General features: G+C 54.5%; 5 protein-coding genes across 5 annotated transcripts; 1 reads left to right on the forward strand and 4 right to left on the reverse strand.

Moving 5' to 3' along the window:
* Nucleotides 1-3,219: 3,219 nt before the first annotated feature.
* On the reverse strand, nucleotides 3,220-3,903 carry M406DRAFT_357712 (uncharacterized protein). Its single transcript, XM_040923757.1, has one exon. The coding sequence runs from the start codon at nucleotides 3,457-3,459 to the stop codon at nucleotides 3,274-3,276; it is 186 nt and encodes a 61-aa protein (XP_040772367.1). The 5' UTR covers nucleotides 3,460-3,903; the 3' UTR covers nucleotides 3,220-3,273.
* Nucleotides 3,904-5,391: 1,488 nt separating this feature from the next.
* Nucleotides 5,392-6,183, reverse strand: M406DRAFT_323845 (uncharacterized protein). Its single transcript, XM_040919822.1, has 2 exons — nucleotides 6,099-6,183; nucleotides 5,392-6,027 (listed from the first exon to the last, which is right to left on the reverse strand). The coding sequence occupies exon 2, from the start codon at nucleotides 5,961-5,963 to the stop codon at nucleotides 5,742-5,744; it is 222 nt and encodes a 73-aa protein (XP_040772368.1). The 5' UTR covers nucleotides 5,964-6,027; nucleotides 6,099-6,183; the 3' UTR covers nucleotides 5,392-5,741.
* Nucleotides 6,184-6,580: 397 nt separating this feature from the next.
* On the forward strand, nucleotides 6,581-8,286 carry M406DRAFT_99778 (uncharacterized protein; the record flags this gene model as incomplete). Its single annotated transcript, XM_040926470.1, has 3 exons — nucleotides 6,581-6,722; nucleotides 6,957-7,089; nucleotides 7,165-8,286. The coding sequence occupies 3 exons, from the start codon at nucleotides 6,581-6,583 to the stop codon at nucleotides 8,237-8,239; spliced, it is 1,350 nt and encodes a 449-aa protein (XP_040772369.1). The 3' UTR covers nucleotides 8,240-8,286.
* A 629-nt stretch (nucleotides 8,287-8,915) lies between these two features.
* Nucleotides 8,916-10,859, reverse strand: M406DRAFT_266655 (lysyl-tRNA synthetase; the record flags this gene model as incomplete). Its single annotated transcript, XM_040917815.1, has 2 exons — nucleotides 8,916-10,688; nucleotides 10,770-10,859. The coding sequence occupies 2 exons, from the start codon at nucleotides 10,857-10,859 to the stop codon at nucleotides 8,916-8,918; spliced, it is 1,863 nt and encodes a 620-aa protein (XP_040772370.1).
* Nucleotides 10,860-11,573: 714 nt separating this feature from the next.
* Nucleotides 11,574-12,686, reverse strand: M406DRAFT_266883 (family 16 carbohydrate esterase; the record flags this gene model as incomplete). Its single annotated transcript, XM_040917836.1, has 2 exons — nucleotides 11,574-11,727; nucleotides 11,818-12,686. The coding sequence occupies 2 exons, from the start codon at nucleotides 12,684-12,686 to the stop codon at nucleotides 11,574-11,576; spliced, it is 1,023 nt and encodes a 340-aa protein (XP_040772371.1).
* Between the last annotated feature and the right edge of the window lie 460 nt (nucleotides 12,687-13,146).

Here is a 13,146-nt window from a genome sequence, read left to right on the forward strand (position 1 = left end):
TGGGGAGGCGAGAGCAACCTTGGAGGGGGAAGGACAAAAAGAGTGCTAACGGTTTCATAGTGCTATTGTACAGTATCTACTGTAGGAAAGGGCACTAAAACTCACGCTTTCACGCGAGCGAAAAAAGGCCCGCAACCGGGGGGGGTGCGGAGGGCTTAATTAGCACACTACTTACTCAGGAAAGGGGATTTTTCGTTCCCTGTTATTCCCCGGGGCCCATTCAAGCCGTTACAACAAAAGAGCCCAACGCGGTGTCTCCTCAGCGGGCGCACGCGGGTAGGCCAGTGTCCATTCGCCTTAGTTACCCTTCTATAGTCGTTCACTATGGCAGCCTCATTCTCTAGTCTCGACGCCTTTTTTCCTGTCTTTACAATAGTACAAACGGTCACAGGGTTGGACGGAACAAAGCCAAGTAGACCAAGGCGACACGGGCCTGCCCGTCTTGTCCCTCTCCTTTATCGAGAAAGGGGGGGGGGGGGGACAAAAAGTCGAAACAAAAGCAAAAAAACCACCAAGAAGTCTTGGCCAGTGCTCCAGTCAGGCCATGCACGGGGATGGGAATGCAACAATAGACCCACCGTGGCGATCCAGCTTGGATCCTGCATGCACAATAAACCATGCTCGTGTCATGGTTGTTTGTACATGCTAGGTTAGGTTGTAGAAGTCTCCATCACCCTCTCAAAGACGAAGGTTTTCGCTGTCTTTCCATTGAATCGCAGGATTTCACACAGGTGGGCTTGGCTTACGTCTTGGCTTAAGGAGGAAGTTTGTTTTGCATGATGGCTGGCGGCAACCACGCTTCGGCCGTCGCCTAGCCAAGACATGATACATCAACTGTGTACTTCAACACGTACTGTCTCGTGCTACTATGGCGTGTGCAGTAGCTGGTAAAAAAGAAGAAAAAAAGATATGAGCCTCCTATCTACCTCACTCTATCCCTCTGTGGTTTTTCTCTGTGCAGGTATCCAGCGTGCCGGCCCATCGGCTATGTGGTCAAGCTCAAGCTGCCGGTGGCTCGATATCATTGGAAGCATCGCGTGAGATCGTCCAGCCGAGCCCGGTGGTGTTGCTGGGAAGGGGGGTGGGCCTCTAGGGCATGCAGCAAAGCATGCAGACAATTGTTATCGACATGCATTAGAGTAAAATTGAGCCCCTCCTTGGACGATCCTGCCCACCGAACTGGCCAGGCTCGACCTTGGCGAGCCTTGCCGATCTTTCCCGCCTGGTCTCGATGTCCTGAGCGAGGTTTCGAGGCCTGATCCCTTCCAGCCTTCTTGTACTGTAGATACACGGACAGACCTGCCAGGGGGGTTATGTCTCTGAAACTGAGCAGTGTTTTCCTTTCCTTTTTATCTTTTTTTCATACTTTTCGGTGTCAGCAGATCAAGAGAAATTCAATCAAGGCCGCATCCGTTGTGGACATCGTCGCTTCCTGCTGCATGTGCCATCATCCTCTCTTGCTGTTCGTCTACGAATCAGGTAAATTTGCTCGTTCGAACGGATCCGTAGAGGGTACATGCACTAAATCCAAAAGCAACGCGCAGAGCTGTAAACTCCACACCGCCTTCAGCCTTGTCTTCCCGATCCCCCATCCCCCAGCCACTAATTGCCAGAAGCGTCCAGCATCACATTCCAGATCGATTTTCCAGGAACGCCCTCCCCCCCTTCCCCAAAGCCCACGAGAGAAAAGGGGGAAGGAGAAGAAAAAAGAGGAAGCAAAGCATACATGTACTCGCATAATATAACGAACTTGTCTCAGCCATTGACAATCACAATCGATCTCGCGCTTAAATGGAGATGTTTCCGAAACACGTGCATGGTACCGTACTACGCTGAGATGAACATGTGCTTACTAATCTGCATGACACAGACGACATACCATGCCATGTGCTCTGCACTTTGGCGGTTCAGATATATCACATACATACTATGGAACACACATGCAACCCTTGCATACGTCTATAGTACGGGGTAGCACGAGAAACGCCGGTCTTACATGCCATTAATCATCTTTCAGAGCTTTCTTTTGATGCAGACAGAAAGAAAAAAAAAGAGGGGGGGAAGGGGCTAGGGGTTTTCTTCTCATGTACCATGTACTCTGCAGCTTACTTGCAGATTGTTCTGACCAATTATTAGTGTTTTATACTGTAAGAGTATCCATCTTTTGATGACCATTTGTGCCGTAGTGGTGCAAGGCGTAGGGAGCCCATGGCCGGTACCCGAAGGCTCGATGCTGCACAAGGTGACACTGAGAGAGAAAAGACCAGGTACTACTGATCACAGCTGGAGGATTCGTGTAGGGATGGTGGTCTCAGCTCGTGTGACCTACCAAAAAGTGGGAAAACAAGCGGGGGTACAGTAGAACAGTCCCTTTGTAGGATTTCAACTCATTCATATCCCGTCTGTTTGTTGGATGACTAGTTCATGATCCTAGTGTGCTGCTGGTAGCCATCTGCATGAGAACAATGCTTTGCCTCTTGTTTTTTTGTTGAGAGAATTGCCTTCTTGGGGTAGTCGAAGCTTCGGCTACTCTTGCCTAGCAGAGACTTCCGATCCCAGCTCCAAAGGAAGTACCACCACGTTCCTCAGCTTAGCGTAGAGCACTTTACACATGGTATTTGAAATCTTGGGCAAGCGCTTGTCAGCACTTGCATCGTAAGTGGCGCTCGAGCCAAAGGAAAGGGTCTGAGGCTGTATGCAGTATGCGAGGCATGTAGGGCTTTGATTACATGCAAGCTCAGAGGTGAGGGGCTCAAGACCCCTCTTTTTACTCTATGACGCTTTCTTTGTGGAGAGAATCCAATACAGGAAGACGAGCGAAGGGGAGAATTGGAAAGAGTGGAGGGGGAGCCGCTTTATAAGCTTTGTGGACTTGTCATTATGGGACTAAGATTCCACGTGCATTATATGAATTCAGCATATAATGCACAATGTTGTGTGACGCGGTTTGCATAGGTGCATTCTCGAGCTGATGTTGAGACACCCTCTCATATATGAGGGGAGTATCAACAAAAAGGGTTTTCTATGTTCTAATACAAATCCCATGATTTCTGAGACATCATGGGTCTTGTTCTACCATCTTTCTTTTGAGGGCTTTCTTTTTCCTGCTTATATTGAAAACAATAACCACATCAGGTCGTGGCGCGCCACGGCCCCGGATGTGAGTCCTCTGCGTATGACGGCGCTCAAGCCCTAGTTCGGCACTTAATTGTTTTGTTTGGATCAAATATGTATCTTTCCTAGTTCCCATTAGTTGAGCACAGTTTCAACCTTTTAAGTCTCTCCAGCTGAATATTCTCTCGGCTCTGCTGATCCACTTTTCATACACCACACACGTTTACTAATACAGCATGTCTTTGACTTCCAACGTCCCGGTGGAGCTTCCTCTGACGAGACGATATAGATCCCGTTGTGTCTTGTATTTTCAACAGAGGTGCCTGCAAGTCCGAAGGCTTCCATGACTCAGAGCGTCACGACGTCCGCTATGAGGCTGTCCGTGACAGGGTATACTCAGCCTCGAGACAGCAGAAGACAAAGCAAGAGGTGTGCCTCAGCACAGAAAGTTCTACAACAAGATGTAGAACACCAGGAATGCCCCTTCATGTAACATTATAGTTTGCCGCAGGAACACCATGCTCCGAACTCCTGTGGCTCATCTCCCCACTCTACCTTCCCTCACGTTCTATTGCCGCCCTATCGGATTACAGTTTCGATCCGAAAGAAAAGCACTCATCGTGCGAGTTGGGGGTTGGCCGGTAAGCTCTTCAGCAGCATATAGAACTGCAGGCTTGTCTGATGATCTAAAAAGAAGTCAAATATGGCCTTATCGATGGCTTGGCCAAGCAGACCGTGTGCCTCGATGAGTAGATCCCGTGCCTCCTCATGGGTGAGATTGGTGGCTTCTGACCTGACAAGGACGGGGAGCCACTCATTGATCACGAGTCGGGAATACTCAGAGGAGGATTCGTCCGCCAGTCCCGCTGCCTCTGGGAGCGAAAGCTTGTTGCTGAAAAGGACAGCCCGGGTTGTCGACACAGGGTTGAAGTATCGGGCCAAGATATTCCCGCCGCCCCCGTCATCGCCTTTCCGACCCTTTAGTCTCCCACCGAAGACAAACAGAGGTCCGAACATGGCCAGCTTCTGCTTCAGTGTCGATGAGGAAAGTGAGAACCTGTCCGAGGGTGATGCTTCCAGCACACGTCGCGTACCCATCCTCAATTCCAGCGCCGAGTTCGCAATCAGGGAGCAGGGCCCGCTCTGGGCAATGTTATGACCGAGCGCCGATATGAGAAGGTGCGAACTCGTACGATGGTCGGTGATATTGCGGCTGTACTGGCCGCCATAAGGCCTGTATCTCAATTTCAGATTGGTACCAGCAAGAACTCGATATAGATTCGATGTAGGTCTCTCGTACAACGGTCTCTCGTACACGACGAGACCGACATCCATCAGAGTGTTCTCAATCTTTGAAGCAAAGGCATCGATTGAAGATAGAGTCTTCACGTCGTATTGACGCAAGAACACGGACGTCTGCGGGTCCACTTCGGCCCCAACTCTGATGAAGTTCCGAAGACTTTGAAAAGCCAAGATGAGGCCAGACTGGTCGCCTTCTACGGATCTATAAGGCTTCGCCGCACCATTTGCCGTCTTCGCCGATGTCTTGGGTTTAGGAAGTTTTGCCGCATGTTGCTCGAGTGCCACATATAGAATGGCAGACTCCAGGGTGCCCGTGATGGCGCCCAATACGAGAGCACGAGCATGGAGCGGAGGGAAAGGCAGATCTTTTAGACAAGAAGCGAGAGACGACTCCTTGCAAGCACCGGTGTCGCCTGAGGTCTTGTGTAGGAGGTAGGCGCGGGCTTTTTTGATAAAATGGCGGAACAAGTCGGCATGGGTGTTCTGGAGCAAGATTTTGGGTTGAAAGGGATTCCCAAGACCCGGTGGATAGAGATCGGGGTGGCCTGTTGCGACGCGCTGCGCTGCAGCCAAGTGGCTGACCTGGATAGCGACTGATTTTGCCGCAAAAGTCGTGGGTTGATCAAGGGGCTTTTCCCTGCATACGAGCTGAGATGTGAAGGCCCATTGGGTTTCATCGTGCGAGGTGACAGAGGCCAGCTTGCCCGGACGGGCTCCGCCAGATCCAGCCACCACCTGACAGTAAGACGCTGCTATTTCTTTGGCGTTGGAACGATTGATGTTTATGCGCGGTAGGGACTGCAACTTGGCCAGAGTCTCGGGCCTGCTGATCATACTATCAGCCCGTACGGCGGCTGCTGCCTCAGCGTTGAGCCTCTTAGTGCCTTGTGCAGAAACAGACACATCGAGCTCGTCCACAGAGATAGTCGCGGTCCAGATCTTCCCCATAGGGCTCCTCTTGCCTGGAGAGCACTCGACGACAACCTTGGGCAACAGACCGTGTTGGACCACACGTTCGTATAGACCCAGCATCGAGGCTTTGAGGTTTGGAGGCTTCTCAGGCGTCGCGTCAACTGTTTGCACCAACTTTGAGGACGTATCTTGCTCGAGTTCGGATCTCGTTTCCAAAGGAGGCTCTGCTTCAGCTGGCTGCACAGGTGGTGCTGGCGTGTCTGCCTCAGAGTCAGACCTCATTTCCGAGGAGACTACTGGATCTTTGAGACGCTCCGCCTCAGCTAGCGGAATGGGTAACGAGGGCGCATCTGGTTCAGGCTCAGACTTGCTTTCTGGAGGAGGTGTTGAATCCGAGTGCTGCTCTGCTTCAACTAGGTGCAAGGGTGATGACGGCGGATCTGGCTCAGATTTGGACTTGATATCCGAAGTGGTGCTGTATGCTCGTTGACCGACGCGGGTCGTACAGCCGGAGCTCCAAGCATCGTGGTAGACGGACCACCCAGACGGACGTCCTCGAGGGGTGATTGACGATGACGGGCGACAAGTGAGAAGGGAACGCCAGCGGCGGCCAGCAGACATGCGTGTTGTACCATTGTCAAGGTGACTGGACAGAGCCAAGGCGACCCTGTGAGGACTCTTCACATTCTTATGAACGATCTATGTATGGTCATTCACTATCAGCAAGTTGACAAGCTGGCAAAGAATTCTAACGGGGCAACAAATCGTACCATATTTATGCACGGGATCGTGTCGGTTTAGGGATGCTAAATAATGCATGTACATCCAGAACCACAGCAGTATCATGGGTCAAATAGGTCCTGGACGGTAAGTAGCAAGCAGAAGAGAAGGCTCCAGTAACTCAGTACCCCAATGAAGACGTTGGAAATTTTGGACAGGGGTTGTAGCAGGGATCTAGGCTGATCCCTGCATAACCCCCTGCCATAGCTCTCAGGGACTAAGCGTACAAGCGTCGTTAGAGCCTATCAGGCAATACGTAAAAAAGACGACCGAGGCGTCTATGACCTGATCGACTCAGAAAAAGAATTACGAGCAGACCACTCTGCTCGACTTTTTATACACACCCACGCCTGCACTCGACTCCTCGGCTCGATCTACACCTCAATATTGTCAACACATAACCACAGGCCTTTGTCACGCAGATCAATTCCTTGCTTTGAGCACAACATATTTGTGGACGCTGTGGGGGCCCATGGCTTTCTTCCAGCCTGCGCCCATGGTGGGCAGGGCCGCCTTCAAGAGGCTGGCCCGCCAGGTAACGCAGATATCAAGACCAATATCAGCGCCTCTTGCATACTCGACCTCGACTGCGGCAAACTTGTCGCCTTTTGTCTGTCGGCAGTGCTCAAGGACGACGTCGAGAAGGTCGGCACCAGGGTTCTCCATTGTGTCTGCCCTGACCAAGACACGCACTGCACGCCAGTCACGGAAACTCTCGTCCTCGGCCTCCTCTCCGTCTCTCGCGCGCTGTCTCAGCAGTAGCACAAGCAACAAGACGGCTGCCACTGCCTCGACAATCGATGCCAAACTCAGTGGCGACTCAGATGCCTCCTCCTCCTCCTCTGGAGCAGGGCAGAAGGCAAAGAGCAGCTCTTTCCCGGAAAACAGCTCCAAGACGGTGGCATACTGGTTGATCGGAAGCGCCGCCAGTGTCTTTGGTATCGTCGTCTTTGGCGGCCTGACACGGCTGACGGAGTCTGGGTATGTTTTTCCCAGAAATAAAGGAAGAAACGAAAATGTACAAGCCAATGCTGACCTCTTCACCCCTTCCAACAGCCTCAGCATCACCGAATGGCGCCCCGTGACCGGGTCCCTGCCGCCCATGTCCCCCGAGGACTGGGAATCCGAATTCGCCAAATACCGCGCCTCGCCCGAGTACGTCAAGCTGAACCCGCACATGGATCTGGACGAGTTCAAGAAGATCTACTTCATGGAGTGGACCCACCGCCTCTGGGGGCGCGTCATCGGCCTGAGCTTTGTTATCCCCACGGTCTACTTCATCGCCCGCCGCCGCGTTTCGTCGCGCATGGCCTGGAACCTCGTTGGTATCTCCGGCCTCATCGGGTTCCAGGGCGCCATCGGCTGGTGGATGGTCGCCTCGGGCCTCAAGGATGATCTCTTCGCCGAGGGCGCCCACCCGCGCGTCTCCCAGTACCGCCTGACCACCCACCTGGGCACCGCTTTCGTCTGCTACAGCTGGATGCTCCTCTCGGGCCTGTCCATCCTGCGCGCCCGCCGCCTCTCTGCCGACCCGGCCGCCGCCACCAGGCTCGCCCAAAACCTCTACGGCCCCGCCCTCGCCCCCTTCCGGCGCTACGCCACCGCCCTCACCGCGCTCATCTTCGTGACTGTCCTGACCGGCGCCCTCGTCGCCGGCCTCGACGCCGGCCTGATCTACAACGAGTTCCCCATGATGGGCCTCGGCCTGACCCCGCCCAAGTCCGAGCTGTGGGACGGCTTCTACGCCCGCAAGGAGGACGGCTCCGACCTCTGGTGGCGCAACATGCTCGAGAACCCCAGCCTCGTCCAGCTCGACCACCGCATCATGGCCATGACCGTGTGCGCCTCCGTGATCGCCTTCTTTGCGTACAGCCGCACCGGCCGCGTCAAGGCCGTCCTGCCCCCGGATGCCAGGAAGGCCACCATGGGCCTGCTGCACCTCATGTTCCTGCAGGTCACGCTGGGCATCTCCACGCTGATCTACATGGTCCCCACGCACCTGGCAGCGACTCACCAGGCCGGCGCGCTGGCCCTGCTGACGGGTGCCCTGGTGCTGGGATCGAGGTTGAGGGTCCCCAGGTCGACTCTTGCGCTGCTGCAGCGGAGGATCAAGACCATGCAGCACAAGTAGATAGAGATGGCCTATCATCTTATCAATCCCTCCTGCTCCTCCTCTTTAAAAGAAAAACATAAATAATGTTGCCCTCTTCTCTGCTTTCCTATTAATAAGACCACAAGGAATGGTGTGATTGACCGACCTTGGAATGATACCTAGACATGCTTAGTATCGACACTCATCGGCAGCATCGAGCGAGCATCACGGTGAATTGCACGCATATGATTCGTAAGCATGATGTTAGAACGAGGAATATCTTTTTTTCTTATTTTTTTCTTAAAAAGGCTTGTATTTCGTATCTCGCATGAATCGATGGACGACGACTGCCGTCCTGTCCAGTTCTCTTTGAAGAACCCCGCCTGCTCCAGAGGGAGCATACTACATATATTGTATGTATATGATGGCCTAGACATGCAGACAGATAGGACAGACAGATGAACTACATCTCTCTGTTCTAACCCTTCTATGCAAGGATGCATCCAGTCACCAGGTGTCCATCCCCACTGAGGGGCCGCCAGATGGGGCGGATTGAATCAAGGGCCATGCGGGGCCGTCTCTTGAGAATCTACCTAACGCACTTGTATTTGTTGTATTTTTTCCTTCTTTCTATTTGTGAGCTGTGTGAGACAAGAATAAGTCAGCCAGTCTGGTTCATGTCATAAAGGTGTGTCATCTCTCTCATCCTTTGGCATTACTCACCAATACCCTCGACAGGGAGAGGCTCCACACCGACGACCTCGGCAGCCAGCTTCTCCTTGGTAGGCGCCCCGGCCTTGTCATCGCGCATGAAGGGGAAGGCCTGGACCTCCCTGATGGCGTAGTTGTCGGTCAGGAACATGACGAGGCGATCGATACCCAGGCCCCAGCCGCCTGTGGGAGGCAGGCCGTACTCGAGGGCGCTGAGGAAGTTCTCGTCGACGGGCTGGGCCTCGTCGTCGCCCTGGGCCTTCTGGCGGGCCTGCTCCTCGAAGCGCAGGCGCTGGTCGAAGGGGTTGTTCAACTCGGTGTAGGCGTTGGCGATCTCCTTCTTGCAGACAAAGGCCTCGAAGCGCTCGCACAGGCCCTTCTTTTCGCGGTGGTACTTGGCCAGCGGGGACATCATCTGGGGGTGCTCCATGATGAAGGTCGGGTTGACGCACGTCTCTTCGATGAACTCGCCGACCAGCTTGTCGAGCATGCGGGCGTTGGTCAGTGGCGGCGCGCAGTCGACGTTCATCTTCTTGAGGATCTTCTTGAGGAACTCGCCGCTGGCCTCGGTGTGCATCTCGTCGTAGGCAGGGAACTTCTCGCCGCATACGCGCTCCAGCTCGGGGAGCATCTCGACACGTCGCCAGGGCGCCTCCCAGTTGACATCGTAGGTCTCGCCGTGCTGGTTGGTGAACTTGGTCTTGTAGCCGCCGGTGAGGGACTTGACCAGGCCCGCGACGAGCTCCTCGGTGATGTTCATGACATCGTAGACGTCGGCGTACGCCCAGTAGAACTCGACCGAGGTGAACTCGGGGTTGTGCGTCAAGTCGATGCCCTCATTCCGGAAGTTCTTGCCCAGCTCGAAGACCTTGCCGAACTGGCCGACGATCAGCATCTTGAGGAAGAGCTCGGGCGCGATACGCATGTACATGTCCATGTCCAGGTCGTTGTGGTGTGTTATGAAGGGCAGGGCGGTGGCACCACCCGGGATGGCCGTCATCATCGGGGTCTCGACCTCGAGGAAGCGGCGGTCGTTGAAGAAGTCTCTGATGTAGCGGATGATCTTGGAGCGGGTCCACATGGTCTGGCGGGAGGCGTCGTTGAACAGGAGATCCAGATACCGCTGGCGGAAGCGCTGCTCGTGGTCCTTGAAGCCGTAGTGCTGGGTGGGCAGCATGTGCAGCGAGGGCGCCAGCAGGATGACCTCGGAGGCGAAGATGGACAGCTCGCCCTGCTTGCCCTGCTCGATGAGCTTCTTGGGCGCGGTCCGGCCCGGGTAGCCGACGATACCGATCACGTCGCCTCTCCGCAGGTGCTCATGCTGCTTCTCGAAGGGGGTGCTCACGGCCTCTGGCACGTTCTCGGCCTGGCACACGATCTGGATGCTGGTGCCGATAGAGATGGTGTCGGCGGAGGTCTTGATGTCGTAGAAGATCAGCTTGCCGAGCGATCTCCGGCTGTAGATCCTGCCAGCAATCCGGAGCTCCTTGGTGCGGTCGACATCGCCCGACTTGAGGTGCTCGTAGTCCTTGACGAACTGCTTGTCGTCGTACGTGACGTGGAACTTGTGCGGGTAAGGGTTAGGCTGGTTGGAGTCGAGGAGGGCCTTGACGGCCTTGGATCGGTTCTCGTAGTACATGCGAGGGTCCATCTCCTCCTCGTCATCCTTCTTCTTGGAGGCGGAGGCCGCCTTGGGAGGGGCGGCGGCGGCCTTCTTGGCCTTCCCCTCTTCCCTCTGCCGCTGCTTCTGGCGTCTCTTGAGCTCTGACTTGGAGACCTGTACATCCGGCAGAAACCTAGTCAGTGCCAATCATGCCACTGCGAGCAGGAAGCCGCCACAACACAACACAGCACGTACCTTCTCGCCCGTCACCTCGTCGAGCTGCAGGTTCTCAAGCTGCTCTGTAGGCGCCGCAGCAGCCTTTTCAGCAGAAGGTTCGCCAGCCATTTCGATTTCTTCTGCTGCAGACTGGATATCAATTGATGCTTTCTCTCAAGAGGTGATCTGTTGCCAATGGTGTAGGATCAAGGTCCTTGTCTGGTTGTTGTTGTTTTTTGGATTTTTTCCTCTCTCCCCCTTTGAGCAAAGAGAGCGCACTTGACTCAATACCCAAAAAAGGGCTACGCGGGGTATGGCTCAGAAATTTCCCAAGGTTCCTGAGTCACTCTGCTGCAACACCGCGGGGCTTATCGTTATCGTTTCTTCAGGGGCAGGGGGTGGGCTCGCCCTACTGACTTCTCAGCTGTTCTCCGTTGTAAATCCATGGGTCAAGAGGCGCCTAACCCCACTATGTACCGCCTTCCAATAGCATGTACTACTTTATGTGGGCGTTTACAATGCCATTTAGGAAGGATGAGGACGAGGCAAAGATTCTACCTAAATGCTCACAATATCGTATCCAATGTTTTAGACTGGATGCGGGATAAATGAAATAGTAGCTACATCATTCAAGGATGAAAAAAACACAGTTACCGTAAAAACAAAAAAACAAAAAAAAAAAGGGGGGGGGGCACTCTCTTTCTCTAATTTACTTAATGAGTCTTGAAGTCATGCAGATATTATAGTATCTATGTTACAGGACTACTCAATGATGCATGATTCCTCAGTGCGGAGAGAAACGGCTCGTAGAGCCTGGGCAAGAGTCTTTCCCTGACTGAGGGATCAACAGATATTGGGACCAGCCACCAACAACTCTGCAACCCGCGCTGCCACCAGCTCGTGCACCGGATCCGTTGGGTGGAGAGAATTCGACCACAAGTATTCATTGGCACGTATGCCACAGGCCGGATCAAAGTAGTCCGGGTCAGGTGTGCCGCTGTGAGTAAAATTGGTCATCGTTAGCAAGAGAAAGAGAGCTCCCCATCTTGACATCTGTTCTTGTTTTCAGGCCAGGGCAACAACTCACTTCTGGTACGCATCACAGAAATCCTCCGTGTTCTTGTACCCACTCGTCTGCGGAAACGCTCCCGGGTTGTCCATGACCGTGGCAAAGTCGGCATACGAATCATACACCCACACATTAGCATCCTGGTGCTCCGCCCTGAGCCCCCTCGCCATGTCCCCGATCAAGCTGTTGAACTGGGCCAGGTCAGCCCCCTCCAGCCTTACCGCCTCCTCGCCCTGGTCCCTGGTGAGGGGGCTGCGCTCGATAGCAGGCACATTCAGAAACACAAAGTTCCGCGCCCCGCGCCCGTACAGCGTCCTCACCAGCTCGGCGTACTCCTTAAACACCCGCTGGTTGATGGCATCCGTGCCGTCGGGTCCGGCAGGGCCCTTTGCAAAAGCTCCGTTGACGTCGTTTATGCCCATCCAGACGGCAAAGAGGGTCTCCTCGGCCGCCCACGCCGGAGCTCCGGGTGCCTGGCGCTCTGCGTAGCCCGGGACGAACTCGTCTAGAACCTGGCCTTTCAGGCTGAGCACGCTGGGGAGATAAGGGGGAACGATGCTCGAGTCTACTGTGGCGCCGCCGTAGGCGAGGTTGTAGGTCTGCAGGGTGGAGTGGTTGTAGCGGACAGTGAAGTAGTCGATCCAGTTGGGGCCGTTGGCCGAGGTGCGACCTGGGTACGGCGGATTGCCGAGTGGGTGGCTGGGGGACGGGTAAGGGAGCTGCTTGTGCTTGAACTCGGTGGTCGTGTAGCTGTCGCCGAAGGAAAATACATATTTGATGCCAGAGAAGCCGTGCCACCACTGGCTGGCTATGCAGGAGGAGGGGGTGATGGTGGTGGGCGCAGGAGCAGTGTGGCCTGCGGACGAGCACCAGGCTCCTGCTGCCATAGACAGTAAAGGGCGGACGAGCTTCATGGTATGGCCCAGGAGCGCAGATGATGTCGACGATGGTGTTGTAGAAAAGGATTCCTGCCCAGAATAACGCCCATATGCCGGCGTGGTGAAGGACGAGCGACAGCAAAGATCAAGCAGCCCACGGCAACCTTCACGAGCTGCAACGCCCTCGAGACTTCCTCTGCCCGGCCCCTCGACATGAATAACAACCTCCTCGCCATCGTTTCGGGTGGGACTTGCCTGCACTGGCAGAGAATGCAGCAGGAAAAGTAGAAAGAGTGGGAGGAGCAGGCGAGCAGCTCTGCTGTTGCCGAGGTCATCGCGCGACCTCGCGCCCGAATCTGTACGGCGGCCCATGAGCAGCGGGAGAAGAAGAACAATCAATGAAGCTCGGAAGTTATGTGCAGTACAGAAACAACTAAGGCAATCCACCTCGTCAACGGCGCAGAGGTCA

This window comes from Cryphonectria parasitica (assembly GCF_011745365.1).
Source record: "Cryphonectria parasitica EP155 unplaced genomic scaffold M406scaffold_8, whole genome shotgun sequence".
Lineage (NCBI taxonomy): Eukaryota > Fungi > Ascomycota > Sordariomycetes > Diaporthales > Cryphonectriaceae > Cryphonectria > Cryphonectria parasitica.